The sequence below is a fragment of the Canis aureus genome, chromosome 1 (assembly GCF_053574225.1).
Source record: "Canis aureus isolate CA01 chromosome 1, VMU_Caureus_v.1.0, whole genome shotgun sequence".
Lineage (NCBI taxonomy): Eukaryota > Metazoa > Chordata > Mammalia > Carnivora > Canidae > Canis > Canis aureus.
Genome location: NC_135611.1, coordinates 37,632,992 through 37,648,283, shown reverse-complemented (window position 1 = coordinate 37,648,283; position 15,292 = coordinate 37,632,992). Strand labels below are relative to the sequence as shown.

General features: G+C 35.4%; 1 protein-coding gene and 1 long non-coding RNA gene across 5 annotated transcripts in view; one reads left to right on the top strand and one right to left on the bottom strand.

Annotated features, from left to right (window-relative positions):
• Window positions 1-15,292, top strand: part of SHPRH (SNF2 histone linker PHD RING helicase) — a 94,467-nt gene that overhangs the window by 28,866 nt on the left and 50,309 nt on the right. For all 3 annotated transcript variants that reach the window (XM_077896121.1, XM_077896129.1, XM_077896139.1), the window contains exons 12-14: window positions 5,210-5,373; window positions 5,485-5,741; window positions 7,307-7,428. In XM_077896121.1, the coding sequence (XP_077752247.1) occupies window positions 5,210-5,373; window positions 5,485-5,741; window positions 7,307-7,428 (543 nt within the window). The remainder of the gene's footprint in view (window positions 1-5,209; window positions 5,374-5,484; window positions 5,742-7,306; window positions 7,429-15,292) is intronic.
• LOC144312959 (uncharacterized) overlaps window positions 1-15,292 on the bottom strand; it is a 52,557-nt gene that overhangs the window by 3,804 nt on the left and 33,461 nt on the right. The window contains exon 6 of one of the 2 annotated variants that reach the window (XR_013378605.1): window positions 11,465-11,892. The exons of the other annotated variant lie outside the window; for it this stretch is intronic. This is a non-coding gene — a long non-coding RNA (uncharacterized LOC144312959). Of the gene's footprint in view, window positions 1-11,464; window positions 11,893-15,292 lie in introns of those variants that run through there. 2 annotated transcript variants of the gene reach the window in all.

The following is a 15,292-nucleotide window of genomic DNA, read 5'->3' as shown; positions in this document are numbered from 1 at the left end:
GGATATATAGCTTTTTGAATAAGTGTTTGTTTCTTTAGGCGGGTAAATACCCAGTAGTGGAATTGCTGGATCATATGATAATTCTATTTTTCATTTTTTGAGGAACTTCCATACTCTTTTCCACAGTGGCTGCACCGGTTTGCATTCCACCAACAGTGCACAAGATTTTCGTTTTCTCCACATCCTTGCTCACACTGGTTGTTTGTTGTGGTTTTGATTGTAGCCATTCTGACTGGTGTGAGGTGATATTGTGATTTTGATTTGCATTTCCCTAATGATAAGTGATGTTAGCATCTTTTCATGTGTATGTTGGCCTTCCAAAGTCTGTATGTCTTTGGAGAAATGTCTCTACAGCTTTATTGAGGTATAAATGACATTCAATAAAACTGTAAATATTTAAAATATAAAATTTGTCAACGTTTTACCTACATATATCCCCATGAATCTATTTACACAATTATGATGATGATCAGCCCCAAAAGTTTCCTCAAGCCCAAGTTACCTGAAAAAGACCTTCTCTAAACTTTCTGATAGTTTATCTTTCCTCTTTGCTTCCATAATTCTCTGATGTCTTTAACACTATGCTTCTTCATTGTATCTCTTTTTGTAGTTGTTGTAGTAGAAATATTAGCCAGCCCAGATTCACTGTGGTGTAGTTGGAAGTGGAAATCTCATTTATTTTCTTTTTTTTTTAAATAAATTTATTTTTATTGGTGTTCAATTTACCAACATACAGAATAACACCCAGTGCTCATCCCATCAAGTGCCCCCCTCAGTGCCCATCACCCATTCACCCCCACCCCCCGCCCTCCTCCCCTTCCACTACCCCTAGTTCGTTTCCCAGAGCAGGAGTCTTCATGTTCTGTCTCCCTTTCTGATATTTCCCACACATTTCTTCTCCCTTCCCTTATATTCCCTTTCACTATTATTTATATTCCCCAAATGAATGAGAACATACACTGTTTGCCCTTCTCCGATTGACTTACTTCACTCAGCATAATACCCTCCAGTTCCATCCACGTCGAAGCAAATGGTGGGTATTTGTCATTTCTAATGGCTGAGTAATATTCCATTGTATACATAAACCACATCTTCTTTATCCATTCATCTTTCGATGGACACCGAGGCTCCTTCCACAGTTTGGCTATCGTGGCCATTGCTGCTATAAACATCGGGGTGCACATGTCCCGGTGTTTCATTGCATCTGAATCTTTGGGGTAAATCCCCAACGGTGCAATTGCTGGGTCGTAGGGCAGGCCTATTTTTAACTCTTTGAGGAACCTCCACACAGTTTTCCAGAGTGGCTGCACCAGTTCACATTCCCACCAACAGTGTAAGAGGGTTCCCTTTTCTCCGCATCCTCTCCAACATTTGTGGTTTCCTGCCTTGTTAATTTTCCCCATTCTCACTGGTGTGAGGTGGTATCTCATTGTGGTTTTGATTTGTATTTCCCTGATGGCAAGTGATGCAGAGCATTTTCTCATGTGCATGTTGGCCATGTCTATGTCTTCCTCTGTGAGATTTCTCTTCATGTCCTTTGCCCATTTCATGATTGGATTGTTTGTTTCTTTGGTGTTGAGTTTAATAAGTTCTTCATAGATCTTGGAAACTAGCCCTTTATCTGATACGTCATTTGCAAATATCTTCTCCCATTCTGGAGGTTGTCTTTGAGTTTTGTTGACTGTATCCTTTGCTGTGCAAAAGCTTCTTATCTTGATGAAGTCCCAATAGTTCATTTTTGCTTTTGTTTCTTTTGCCTTCGTGGATGTATCTTGCAAGAAATTACTGTGGCTGAGTTCAAAAAGGGTGTTGCCTGTGTTCTCCTCTAGGATTTTGATGGAATCTTGTCTCACATTTAGATCTTTCATCCATTTTGAGTTTATCTTTGTGTATGGTGAAAGAGAGTGGTCAAACTCTCCCTCTTCGTCGATGACATGATACTCTACATAGAAAACCCAAAAGCCTCCACCCCAAGATTGCTAGAACTCATACAGCAATTTGGTAGTGTGGCAGGATACAAAATCAATGCCCAGAAATCAACGGCATTTCTATACACTAACAATGAGACTGAAGAAAGAGAAATTAAGGAGTCAATCCCATTTACAATTACACCCAAAAGCATAAGATACCTAGGAATAAACCTAACCAAAGAGGTAAAGGATCTATACCCTACAAACTATAGAACACTTCTGAAAGAAATTGAGGAAGACACAAAGAGATGGAAAACTATTCCATGCTCATGGATTGGCAGAATTAATATTGTGAAAATGTCAATGTTACCCAGGGCAGTTTACACATTTAATGCAATCCCTATCAAAATACCATGGACTTTCTTCAGAGAGTTAGAACAAATTATTTTAAGATTTGTGTGGAATCAGAAAAGACCCCGAATAGCCAGGGGAATTTTAAAAAAAACCATAGCTGGGGGCATCACAATGCCAGATTTCAGGTTGTACTACAAAGCTGTGGTCATCAAGACAGTGTGGTTCTGGCACAAAAACAGATACATAGATCAATGGAACAGAATAGAGAACCCAGAAGTAGACCCTGAACTTTATGGTCAACTAATATTCGATAAAGGAGGAAAGACTATCCATTGGAAGAAAGACAGTCTTTTCAATAAATGCTGCTGGGAAAATTGGACATCCACATGCAGAAGAATGAAACTATTTTCTTTTGATGTTAGAGGAGGGTTTCTCAATCTTGGCCCCATTAACATTTAGAGCTGGATACTTCTTTTTCGTTGGGACCTGTCCTGTGCATCTTAGGATATTTAGCTTCTACCCACTAGATGGCAGTAACACTCCTGCAATTGTGACACCTTCAACTGATTTTTAAGCATTGCCAAATATCCCCTCCAGGCAAAATCATACCACTTCATAACAACCAGGGTGACCACATTGAGTTGTATGTACATTCAAGAAATTACATTCACGTTTTTATTTTTCTTAATCTCTAAGATGTTTTAAAATTAATTATAATAAAGTATACAAGGTATTTAGCACAGTACTTGGAGGGTGTTAAATATGCAGTGAATGGTAGCTGCTTCCACTGCTGCTTTTGTTGTTTTTATTATCCATTTATATATTCGTTTATTCATTTTAGCTTCTTTAGAAGTGTTGACTCTAAATTACTTAAGTACTTTGCAGTGCATTTATTGGTTCACTTATTCTTTGTGAAGTATAACAGCAAAAAATAGACAAAGTCCCTGACCTTCTTGAGCTTACAGCGTAAAAGGGAAGTTATATTCATTAAGTACTTAGATAAGATTGTGGTCAAGATAATTTTAATGTATGAAATAAATATAAAAGTCAAACTCTAATAGGCTTCAGAAAAGATGTCTTGTTCTGTGACATCACATAATAGAGATATAGAAGGAAGTGACAGCTGAGCCAGGATCTGAAATGCTAATATGAGCCAGGTAAAGAGGGAGGGAAGAATTCTCTGTTGTAAAGGAAACAAAATCTAATAAAGATGATCAGGCATAAAGAGATCAGAAGGATACCAGTGTGACTAGAATCCACAGAGCCAGGGAGAACACAGTAGGTTGAGAGGCTGAGTAGATGGACGTAGACCAGACCATGGAGGATTCTGTAGGCCATGATAAGGAATTGTTTTTATTTTCTGAAGAAGAGTAGGAGCTATTGAAAGGATTTAAACAAAGTGGTTGGGGATCATCTCATGGTGAGATTTGGATTTTAAAAACTCAAATTGCCATGTGGAGATGGTTCAGAAGTGACAAGAGTGGATAGTACATTATCAGTTGGCTACAATAAGTAAGCTAGATAAGTGACAGTGGCACTTTGGATTTGAACTAGGATGGTCCTGAAGAAATGGGAAAAAATGGATAAGAAAAAAATTAATAAGGCTTAATAGTGATCAGAAGATGCCAAAACATCTGACTTGCATCTATGGACAGTGAGAGTATTTACCAATGAAGAGCACCAGAAGAGAAGCATATTTGGGCAAAGAGGTTATAAATATGATTTTGGCAAGTTGAGTTTGAGGCATATTTGGGATCTCAAAGAAAAGGTAGTACATATGCAACTAGATTGATTTAAACAAAAACATATATATAATATATATCCATCGAAATCTGTATATAGGCAATACTTTCAGATGTTAACTAACTCTTAGAAATCATCAAAGTAACTTAATTCAACCTAAGTATCTGTTGGGCATATTCAGAATAAATGCTGTACGTAAGGTCATGGCCTTTTTATAAAAACAATTGTCATGGTTTCTCAAGAGCCTATATGAACATGTTTAACAATACAGAAAAATATAAAGAAAATTACACTCCACCATACTCTTCATTTGAAGATATAACCACTATTCTATTCTATTTTACATAAAGGTTTATAGGTTTATCCTCATACTGCATGCATTTTATATTCTTTTTTTATTGTATCATAAGCAGTTTTCCATATTTTAAAACTTCATCATAAAAATGAAAACTATGTAGGGTATTAATGTTAAGTGAACAGAAAATGGTGTATAAAATTGAGTGTACCCAATCATGATATATATAAGAAGTACCATGCGGTAAATCTAACAAACACAAGACCTACTGGATTTAAAAAAAAAAAAAACAAAAAAAAACAAAAAACGAACTTTGTCTTATGGAGAATACTGCATAATTTATTTACTCATTCTTCTATTTGAGTCCTTTTTGTTCTGTTTGTTGTTGCTATGAACATCACCATGTCGATTAATCTTGTTTATATTTTTTATCATTGTTTTCGTCTTATTTCTTCAGTTTTAGAATAATTAAACCAAAGTATAACAATATTGGATCAGTGAATATTCTTCGTATCACCTAAGTCATTTAAACTTTTACAGCAACTTTTACATCCAATAGTTGCAGTGTCGGACTCTTCTTATGTATCTCTTGATCAGGCACACACAAGTGAGTCATTTTCTGGTTTTACCTCTGACAGAAATTTCAGACTTATTGAATTAAATACAAGGTGTGTAATGGTTCCACATTTTAGCTCCTAGCATGAATCCTAGAGCAAAATAAATACTAAACAAATGTAGTCAAAGTGGAATTAACTTTCAGATTCAAGAGTCTGTACAGTCTGTATTTTAATTCATAGAAAATTTGTGTACTGTGTATAATGTCTATGAAAATGGTTATTCAAAATAGTAATGAAGAAATATAGAAACAGTTATTCTCAATGTGTTTTTTTTCTTGTTTTCTTCTCAGATCTTTTTGGGTTGGTGGTCTTTCTTGGTATTGAACCTTACTGTGTCAAACACTGGTGGGTTCGACTTCTCTATCGTCCTTACTGCAAGAAGAATCCTCAGCATCTCTACAGCTTTATTGCCAAGATACTATGGAGGTCTGCAAAGAAGGATGTGATTGACCAAGTCAGTAGGATAAGTTCTTTACTGATTAAGGATATTATAAGAAAAGAGAAGCAAAAGTTGGGATGGAAAGTTGAATTTTCAGGTGAAATCATTTTTTTATTCTCCCCACAGATCCAGATACCCCCTCAGACAGAAGAAATCCACTGGCTTCACTTTTCTCCAGTGGAAAGACATTTCTATCACCGTCAGCATGAAGTGTGCTGCCAGGATGCTGTAGTAAAACTCAGGAAGATTTCAGACTGGGCGCTGAAGCTCAGCAGCCTGGACAGAAGGACTGTCACCTCTATCCTATATCCATTGCTGAGACTCAGGCAGGCCTGCTGTCATCCACAGGCTGTTCGTGGGGAGTTCTTGCCACTCCAGAAAAGGTTTTATTATCAATTTCCTTATACTGCAATCGATAATATAGTAGTGATATTTAAGCTATTAGTTTCCTAGCCCACGGTTTCATTCAGAGTGTTATAATGAGTTGTCAGTTATTTTTAGTAATGTGTTTCTTTGGTATAGAATCCCATTTATGAAAGAGTCACATTATCAAAATTATTTTCATGATTTTTGAACATTTTTTTTTAAGATTTTATTTTTTTTTATTCATGAGACACACAGAGAGAGAGAGAGAAGCAGAGACACAGGCAGAGGGAGAAGCAGGCTCCATGCAGGGAGCCTGACGTGGGACTCGATCCCGGGTCTCCAGGATCAGGCCCTGGTCTGAAGGCCTTGCTAAACTGCTGAGCCTCCTGGGCTGCCCTGAACATTTCTTTTACAGTTAGGACTATTTTGGGGTTTTGTCATTTTGTTCTGTTTTTGTGTTGGCTTTTCTTTTGTTGTTTTTGGCCACACTTCACATTTGAAAAGCATTTGTTCTTGTTAAATTTTTTTGTTCCACATCAGGGAATTAGAGGAATTAGAATACTATTACGTATTTTTTTGTAATTGTGCTGAGTCTGTTTGATTATTTCATTTTAATACATTAAGATATTTATGTCCACACTAGTCTATTATTCCAGAAAGGTTTTGTTCATCAGACTGTGACTCAGCAACTGGCCTTTTTTTTCTTAGCACCTGGTATTAAAATGATGAGGTGTTATTAAAAAATATGAAGAGGATTTACATTTTTGTCTTTGCCTTTAAGCAGTTTATGAACAAATAAAGGAGATGAGAAAGATTATAGATTTCTACGATAGAAGGCAAACAAACATTTCATAAAAGGTGCATATAAATGGCTATGGACAGTTAGAAGATGGAAATAATCTCTATATAAATGTTTCATGTTAGACAGTCTTTGGGTGGAAATGGCATTTGATCTGATCCTTGAATAATTTTTTTTTCTTTTTAGATAAAAATAAAGTCAGACTTACGGGGATTAATTAAATTATAATGCTGGGGATTCAGTTAATCTTACCTTCTGACACCCATACTGTTTCAAGTATATCATGTTGTACTTTGTATTTTAGGAAGATTTTTCTAGTTCCCTCTCCATTAACTAAACTGGAACAGGGATCCCTGGGTGGCGCAGTGGTTTAGCGCCTGCCTTTGGCCCAGGGCGCGATCCTGGAGACCCTGGATCGAATCCCACGTCAGGCTCCCGGTGCATGGAGCCTGCTTCTCCCTCTGCCTGTGTCTCTGCCTCTCTCTCTCTCTCTCTCTCTGTGACTATCATAAATAAATAAAAAAATTTAAAAAATCTTTAAAAAATAAAAAATAAAAAAAAATAAACTGGAACAAAGAATGATGGGATCAGATAGAAGAATGCTTGCTGAAACAATAATAGGCGATTGAGTTAAAAGTGATAGTGGTAAAAATGGAGGTAAAGAGAAAGATCCTGAAGATACACAAAGACTCTGTAAGGGTCTGATACTCTTGATCTTATGTGATATAATACTCTCATTTAGGATTTCCTTTTCATTTCTGAACAATCAGTCTTTTCTTTTAGCACCATGACAATGGAAGAGCTGCTGACATCTCTGCAGAAGAAATGTGGAACTGAATGTGAAGAAGCACATCGGCAACTAGTTTGTGCTCTCAATGGCTTAGCCGGCATCCACATCATTAAAGGTAGAAGGTGATTGCTTTATTATCTCTGATTCTTCTGCATACTTAATGAGACAGATTAGTTACAGTGGAAATCAAACCCCCCCTTCCCCCGAAAGACATTCTCACACACTACTGATCTTAATTTAGGTAGGTTCAACCTAATGGAGATCACTTATGCAGAACATTTGAAAAACCTTCAAAGTTTACATATGCTTTCACCAAACATTTCCACTTCAAAAGTTTGTTGTTTTTTAGGAAAGGTAGGATTTGAACAAAAATTTGGCAATAAATTATTAACCTTAGTCTATAGTAGTGAACAACTGAGGACAAGCAAAATATCTAGAAATAGAAGAGAAGTTACATTTTCACACACTCAGGGGGATGTTAGTCATCAATTTACAAAATAATGTTTGTAAATTCATTTTTTTCAGCACATATTAGAGTGTCTCCTCTGCATCAGTTATGATCTCAGAACTAAATACAGTAAATAAGGTCTTTGATCTTGTGGACCTAAATGCTTAACAAGGAGAGATAGACAAATAAAATGTGTATGGTTATAGTTACACTTAACACATTATGCATAAAATTCAAGGACCTTGAAAAGAGAATCTTACATTTCCCATCTCTCAGGGATTACCATTTTTATTGACTAATGTCCGGTGTCTTACAGTCTATCGTTTCATATATTATGTATGTTATTTCACTTGTTTCAGAAAGGAGAGTAAATTCATTCTCTGTTATTTTGTCATGACCAGAAGCAGAAGTTACTTAACTAGCTTTAAAAGTGACCACCATTTAGTAAACACATTTCCATATAGAGAATCATCAGACTATTTTGTAGGCTCAAGAGTAAAACTTAAAAACATGTAGAGACAGTGAAACATACATTTTAGACTTCTAGAGGTGAAAATTTCAGTGTTTGATAGGGAAAATGCCCTTAAATAGTGGATTAGACACTGTAGAAAAAAATCATTAAAGAATAAAATAGCCATAGAAGCCATTCAACATGAAAAACAAAATAAAAACTGAGAAATTTGAAAAGAATGTCGGTAAGATTGTAGATAACTTCAAGTAGCATAATATAAATATATTGAAATCTCTGAAGAAGAAAAATATAAGAAGAAATATAAAGTTTATAACATGAAAATGTTGGGACGCCTAGGTGGCTCAGCGATTGAGCATCTGCCTTCAGCTCAGGGTGTGACCCCGGAGTCCCAGGGTTGAGTCCCACATCGGGCTCCCTGTATGGAGCCTGCTTTTCCTTCTGCCTCTGTCTCTGCCTCTCTCTCTCGTGTCTCTCATGAATAAATAAATAAAATCTTTAAACAAAAAACAAAAATAACATGAACATGTATAGAACAATAATAGCACCAAATGTGGGAAGAGAGCCTGGGGATATATGATATAGCAGAGTGTTTATACTATGTATGAAGTGACATGGTATCATGACAACAGACTGACAAGGCAAAGCAACTACTGAAAACACAACAAAAAATTAGACGTAATCTAAAAGATGAGACAAAAAGTAATCATGAAAAATTCTTAAGGAAAAAAAAAGGTGAAACAAAGAACAAATAAGAAAAATGTAGAGCAAATAGCAAGATAGATTTAAACCCAAACATATCTGGTCACATTAAACGCAGTGGTCTAAATTCCCCAATGAGGCAGAGATTTTCAAAATGGTTTTTAAAAAAGCAATATCTGGGATCCCTGGGTGGCGCAGCGGTTTGGCGCCTGCCTTTGGCCCAGGGCGCGATCCTGGAGACCCGGGATCGAATCCCACATCGGGCTCCTGGTGCATGGAGCCTGCTTCTCCCTCTGCCTATGTCTCTGCTTCTCTCTCTCTCTGTGTGATTATCATAAATAAATAAATAAATAATTTTAAAAAAAATAAAAATAAATAAAAAAGCAATATCTAATAATACACTATAGACCAGAAACCGTTTTGTTGTTTAAAGATGGAAATGTAAAAGAATGAAAAAATGAAAAAAGAATGAAAAATGAAAATATGCCATATTAACCCTACCCAAAAGAAAGCTGGAGAGAATATATTACCACAAGGCAAGAATATTACCAAGGATATAGTGTTATTCTATCAGAAAATAATCCTAAATGTTTATGCACCTAAAACCAAAGTTTTAAGATAAAACACAAATTGATAGAAGTACAATGAGAAATAGATAATTATAGTCAGAGATTTCAACACCCATCTTCCAGTTATTGATAGACCGGAAGACAGAAAATAGCAGCATGGAAAACTTAACATTAAGAACCAACCAGTTGACATAGTCAACAATTATAGGACACTTTACTCCACCGAAGAAAACACAGAATACACATTCTTTTCAAGTATACATGGAATGTTTACCAAAACAGAGCATGTTCTGGGCTGTAAAACAATTCAGTAAATTTAAAAGGATGCAAGTCTTAAAAAGTACATTCTCTGACTACAATGGAATTAAATTAAATGTCAATCAAAGATAATTGGAAAGTTCCCAAATATTTTGAAACTAATTAGAATAATTCTAAGTAACCCTTGGATTAAAGAGTAAATCATAAGGGAAACTGGTAAGTATTTTGAAGTGAATTAAAATGAATACATAACATCAAGAGTTATAGAATCTTGATTAGTAATTTAAGGGAGATTTATAGGACTGAACACCAATTTAGAAAAAAGTTATAGGGATCCCTGGGTGGCACAGCGGTTTAGCGCCTGCCTTTGGCCCAGGGCGCGATCCTGGAGACCCGGGATCGAGTCCCACATCTGGCTCCCGGTGCATGGATCCTACTTCTCCCTCTGCTTATGTCTTTGCCTCTCTGTGTGTGTGTGTGACTATCATAAATAAAAATAAAAAAAAAAAAAAGTTATAAATCATTGACATAAGCTAATACCTTAAGAAACTAAAAGAAAAGCAGGGCAGCCAGGGTGGCTCAGCAGTTTAGCGCCACCTTCAGCTCAGGGCCTGATCCTGGAGACCTGGGATCAAGTCCCACATCAGGCTCCCTGCATGGAGCCTACTTCTCCCTCTGCCTGTGTCTCTGCTTCTCTTCTCTCTGTGTGTCTCTCATGAATAAATAAATAAAATTTTTAAAAAAGAAAATGAAATACCAAGTCAGCAAAAGAAAATAATAAAGATCAATACAGGAATCAATTAAAAGGAAAATAAAACCATTAGAAACAAATCAAAAGCTGATTCTTTGACAAGATCGATAGAAAGTTATAAACCTCTAGTCAAACTGTTTAGGAAAGAAGAAAAGACACAGATCACTATTATCAGGAATTGGGAATAAGAAAAGTGACATCAGTAGAGTCTACAGATATTTAAAAAATCATGAAAGAATATTATGAACAGGGACGCCTGGGTGTCTCGGTGGTTGTGTACCTCCCATTGGCCTAGGGCGTGTTCCTGGAGTTCCAGGGCTCCCTGCATGGAGCCTGCTTCTCCCTCTGCCTGTGTCTCTGTGTCTGTCATGAATGAATAAATAAAATCTTTTTTTTTTAAGATTTTATTTGTTTATTCATGAGAGAGACACACACAGAGAGAGAGAGAGAAAGAGAGAGGCAGAGACAGGCAGCAGTGTATATATATATATATATATATATATATATATATATATATACACACACATTATGAACAACTGTATGCCAGAAACCTGACAACTTAGATAAATGGGCAAATGCTTTAGAAGATACAAACTACAGAAGCTCACTCAGAAAGGCAAACTACAAAAACTGAAGAAGAAATAGATAATCTGCATAACCCTGTATCTATTCAAGAAAGTAATTAAATTGTTAAAAAAAAACTTGCACAAACAAAATACTAGGCCCAGATGACTTCCATGGTGCATTCAACCAAACATTTGAGGAAGAAATATCAAATCTATATAAACTCTTACAGAAAATTAAAAAGGAAAGAATATTCCCATCTTATTTTGAGGTAGCATTATCCTGATTATGAAAACACAGACCAGTATCACTCGAGAACATAGATGCAAAATTTTTTTAAATGTTTTAACAAAATGAATCCAACAATATATAAAAATAATAATACTTTTATCACAAGTGGAATTTATTCTGGGAATACAAGATTGGTTTAATATTCAAAAATTAATATGATTCACCAAATTAACAATTAAGAAGGAAAAACTTTGTGAACATCTCCATAAATGTAGAAAAAGTATTTGACAATATTCAATATCCATTACTGATAAAAACTTTCAGCAATCCAGGTATCAAAGACAATGTTCTCGTTTTGATAAAAGACATCTGAAAAAAACCTACACCTAAATACCCATTACTGATGAAAACTTCCAGCAATCCAGGTATCAAAGACAATGTTCTCATTTTGATAAAAGACATCTGAAAAAAAATCTACACCTAATGCTATACTTAATGTTTAAAAACAGTGTTTTTTATGATCATGAACAGTGAAGAATATCCCATCACCACTTCTCTTCAGCATTGTACCTGAATTCTCTCCAGTGCTGTAACATAATTAAAAGAAATAAAAGTTACCAGTTTGAATAGGAAAAAAAGTAAAACTGTCTTTATTTGCTGCAATATGATTTTCCATGTAGGAAAACTAACACTAGTAAGTTCTGAAAAGTTGCATTATACAAGATGAGTATATAAAAATCTATTTTATTCCTATACGATGGAAATAAACAATTAGAAATTATTACAGTCCTGTTCATAGTAATATCAAAAAGCCATGAAATACATAAGCATCAACTTGAAATGTGTAAGATGTTTACAAAAGTCACAGAAACATTGAAAATTACAAACATTGCTGAGAGAAATTAACACCTAGTTACCATGTTCATGGATCAGAAAACTCATGATTGTTAACATGCTTATTCATCCTACATGTATAGTTCATGCAATCAAGGTTTTCCAGTTAAAATTTAAACAGGTGGGACTCCTGGGAGACTCAGTGGTTGAGCGTCTGCCTTTGGCTCAGGGCGTGATCCTGGTGTTCCAGGATCAAGCCCTTCATCGGCTCCTGTGAGGAGTCTGTTTCTCCCTCTGCATATGTCTCTGCCTTCTCTCTGTGTCTCTCATGAATAAATAAATAAAATCTTAAAAAAAAAAAAAAAAAACCCAACAAGCTATTTTATACCAGTTGACAAGCTGATTCTGAAATTCACCTAGGATAGCGAAAACAACTTTAAAAAACAAAAAGGTTGGAAGATTTACACTATCTGAATCCAGATTTATTATAAAGTTAAATTAATCAAGACAGTATGACATAGACATAAAGATAGGCAAATAGACCAATGGACCAGAATATAAATCCAGAAAAAGTCTCACTTATTTATGATCATTTCATTTTTCAGCAAAGATGCAAGAGTATTTCAGTAGAGAAAAAATTAGTATTTTCATAAATGGTACTGGACAATTAGATATCCATATTCAAAAAATAAAACTTCAATGTTGCACTATATAAAAATTCATAATACAGAGGATATTAAATCGAAATTAAAACCTAAAACTGTAAGACTTCTAGAGAAACACAAAGGATAAAAAAAAAATTGTAATTTGGTATTAGGTAAAGATATATAGACAACACCAAAAGCACAGTCCATAAAAAACCTGATACATTTGACTTCATCAAAATTAATAACTTCTACTTTTCAAAAGGCATTCCTAAGAAAATAAAAAGGTGAGGCGCCTGGGTGGCCCAGTTGTTTGAGTGCCTTCGTGTCCAGGTCATGATCCCAGAGTCCTGGGATTGAGACCCACGTCTAGCTCCCTGCTCAGTGGGGAGTCTGCTTTTCCCTCTTTCTCAGCCCCTTGCCTGCTCCTCTCTCTCACATACCCTTAAATAAATAAATAATCTAGAAAAAGAAGATAAGCCATTAAATAGAGAAAATATTTGCAAATCACATCTTTGAGAAAGGATTTGTATTCAGAATATAAAAAGAACTATTAAAAACCAGTAATAAGAAAACAATGTAAGGAAAATAGACAAAATGTTTGGACAGAAAGTTCATTAGATATATGCACTTTCAAACCACAAAAACATAACTATGTGACTATTGAAAAGGCTTATTAAACAGATTAAATGTTGGCAAGGATGTAGAAACAACTGGAATTCTCATTCATACAGTGATATTGAGAGTATAAAATTGTACAGCCATCTTTCTATTACTTCATTTACTCATTAGCTTCATTTCCATGACCTCAACTTACCTTTGTAATAAGCTTGCACTGAGCTCAGTGCCTCTATCTTTGTGTTTAGAATAATTCATAAATAGAAATTTATTCTAAATTTTTATGATAACCTTTCTGGCTATCTAAACTTAATTCTTTTTTTTTTTTTTAAGATTTTATTTATTTCTTAATGAGAGACATACAGAGAAAGAGAGAGGCAGAGACACAGGCAGAGGGAGAAGCAGGCTCCATGCAGGGAGCCTGATGTGGGACTTGATCTCGGGTCTCCAGGATCAGGCCCTGGGCTAAAAGCGATGCTAAACCGCTGAGCCACCCAGGCCGCCCACTAAACTTAATTCTTTTGCAACTTTAATGAATCATCAAATACTCTATATTCAACAGAGTCTATTGTTACTTATCTATTACTGCATTTGTAATATAATAAGTTTGCATATTTTTATAGCTTTTATACCATAATGACTTTTAGGAGCTTTCTTGTAAGTAATGAGGAAAATACTGATGCAAGTGTGCCTTTTTATAAAATCTACCTTTAAAACCTTCTTAATAGCTTTGATTTAGATAATTTGATTTTAATCTCTTCAAAACTGAGTAGAATATAGTTCTTGAAACTATATTAGAAGAAATAAAAGTTACCAGTTCTATGATTTCAAGAATAAAGTTCTTGGAATCAAGTTCTTGAAACCATAGAAGTATTTCATAATGGTGAAGTAATATACAGTTTTAAGCACTTTATAATTTAGTATATACAAATGCTGTTTTATTTCTACATTCTTCACCAAATTAGTATATTTAGCTCTTCATTTATATTGTTAGAACTAGAAAGGCATTTTGTGATAAATGCCAGTTCTTTTGACCTTCCTACAAAAATTACTAATACATAGTCTACTTGGGTACATAGTCATGGAGAGAATTTACCATTTTTCTTGTAACTTACTAATAAGACCATAAAGAAATTAGTTGCCCAAGAAAACATAGTATTGTCTGATACAAGGAAATATTCTAAGCCTTTTGAAACTGGGTGGTCTATCTGGTTATTAGCTTTTCAGCATAACAGAACCAGAACTAGGCAATGTCCCTCGTCCTGAACACTTGCTTAGAGTTCAGAAGACTCACAGAAGCTGAGTAGGAGTAGCTCTAGACAAGAACTGAAAAAGACAGGCTTCTTCTTTGCTATAGTTGTAGCCCTCTGAACTTGTGTATATTGTTCAAAGTTTGTTAATCTTTTTCCTTAGCAATAAAATAAAGATAGTACCACTCGCTTAGTCTCGGTTGAAGTATTATTCTTAATGTGAAGTGTGAATATACATTGGCTCAGATCATGACCCAGGGGTCCTGAGATTGAGTCCTACATCAGGCTTCCACAGGGAACCTGCTTCTCCCTCTGCCTATGTCTCTGCCTCCCTCTTTCTGTATTTTTTTTTCTCCCCCTCTCTCTGTGTCCTCTCCAGGCTGATATGTCCAGCCCCTGAGGAGGGTGTTCTGAGCCTGAAGTGAGGGACTTGGCTCTGAGTTAACTGCACTCAACCACTGAGCCACCCAGGTGCCCCAAGAGCTGACTTCTAAAAGAATTCTAAAATTAACTGCAAATTCAAGGGATTTGTTTATATTATATACAAACACATATGTATATATAATGCATATTCTAAGGTCCTCCCTGATTATGGTTTTAAAAACAGTATTACTCCAACTTTGTACAATGTGTTTTCTGCA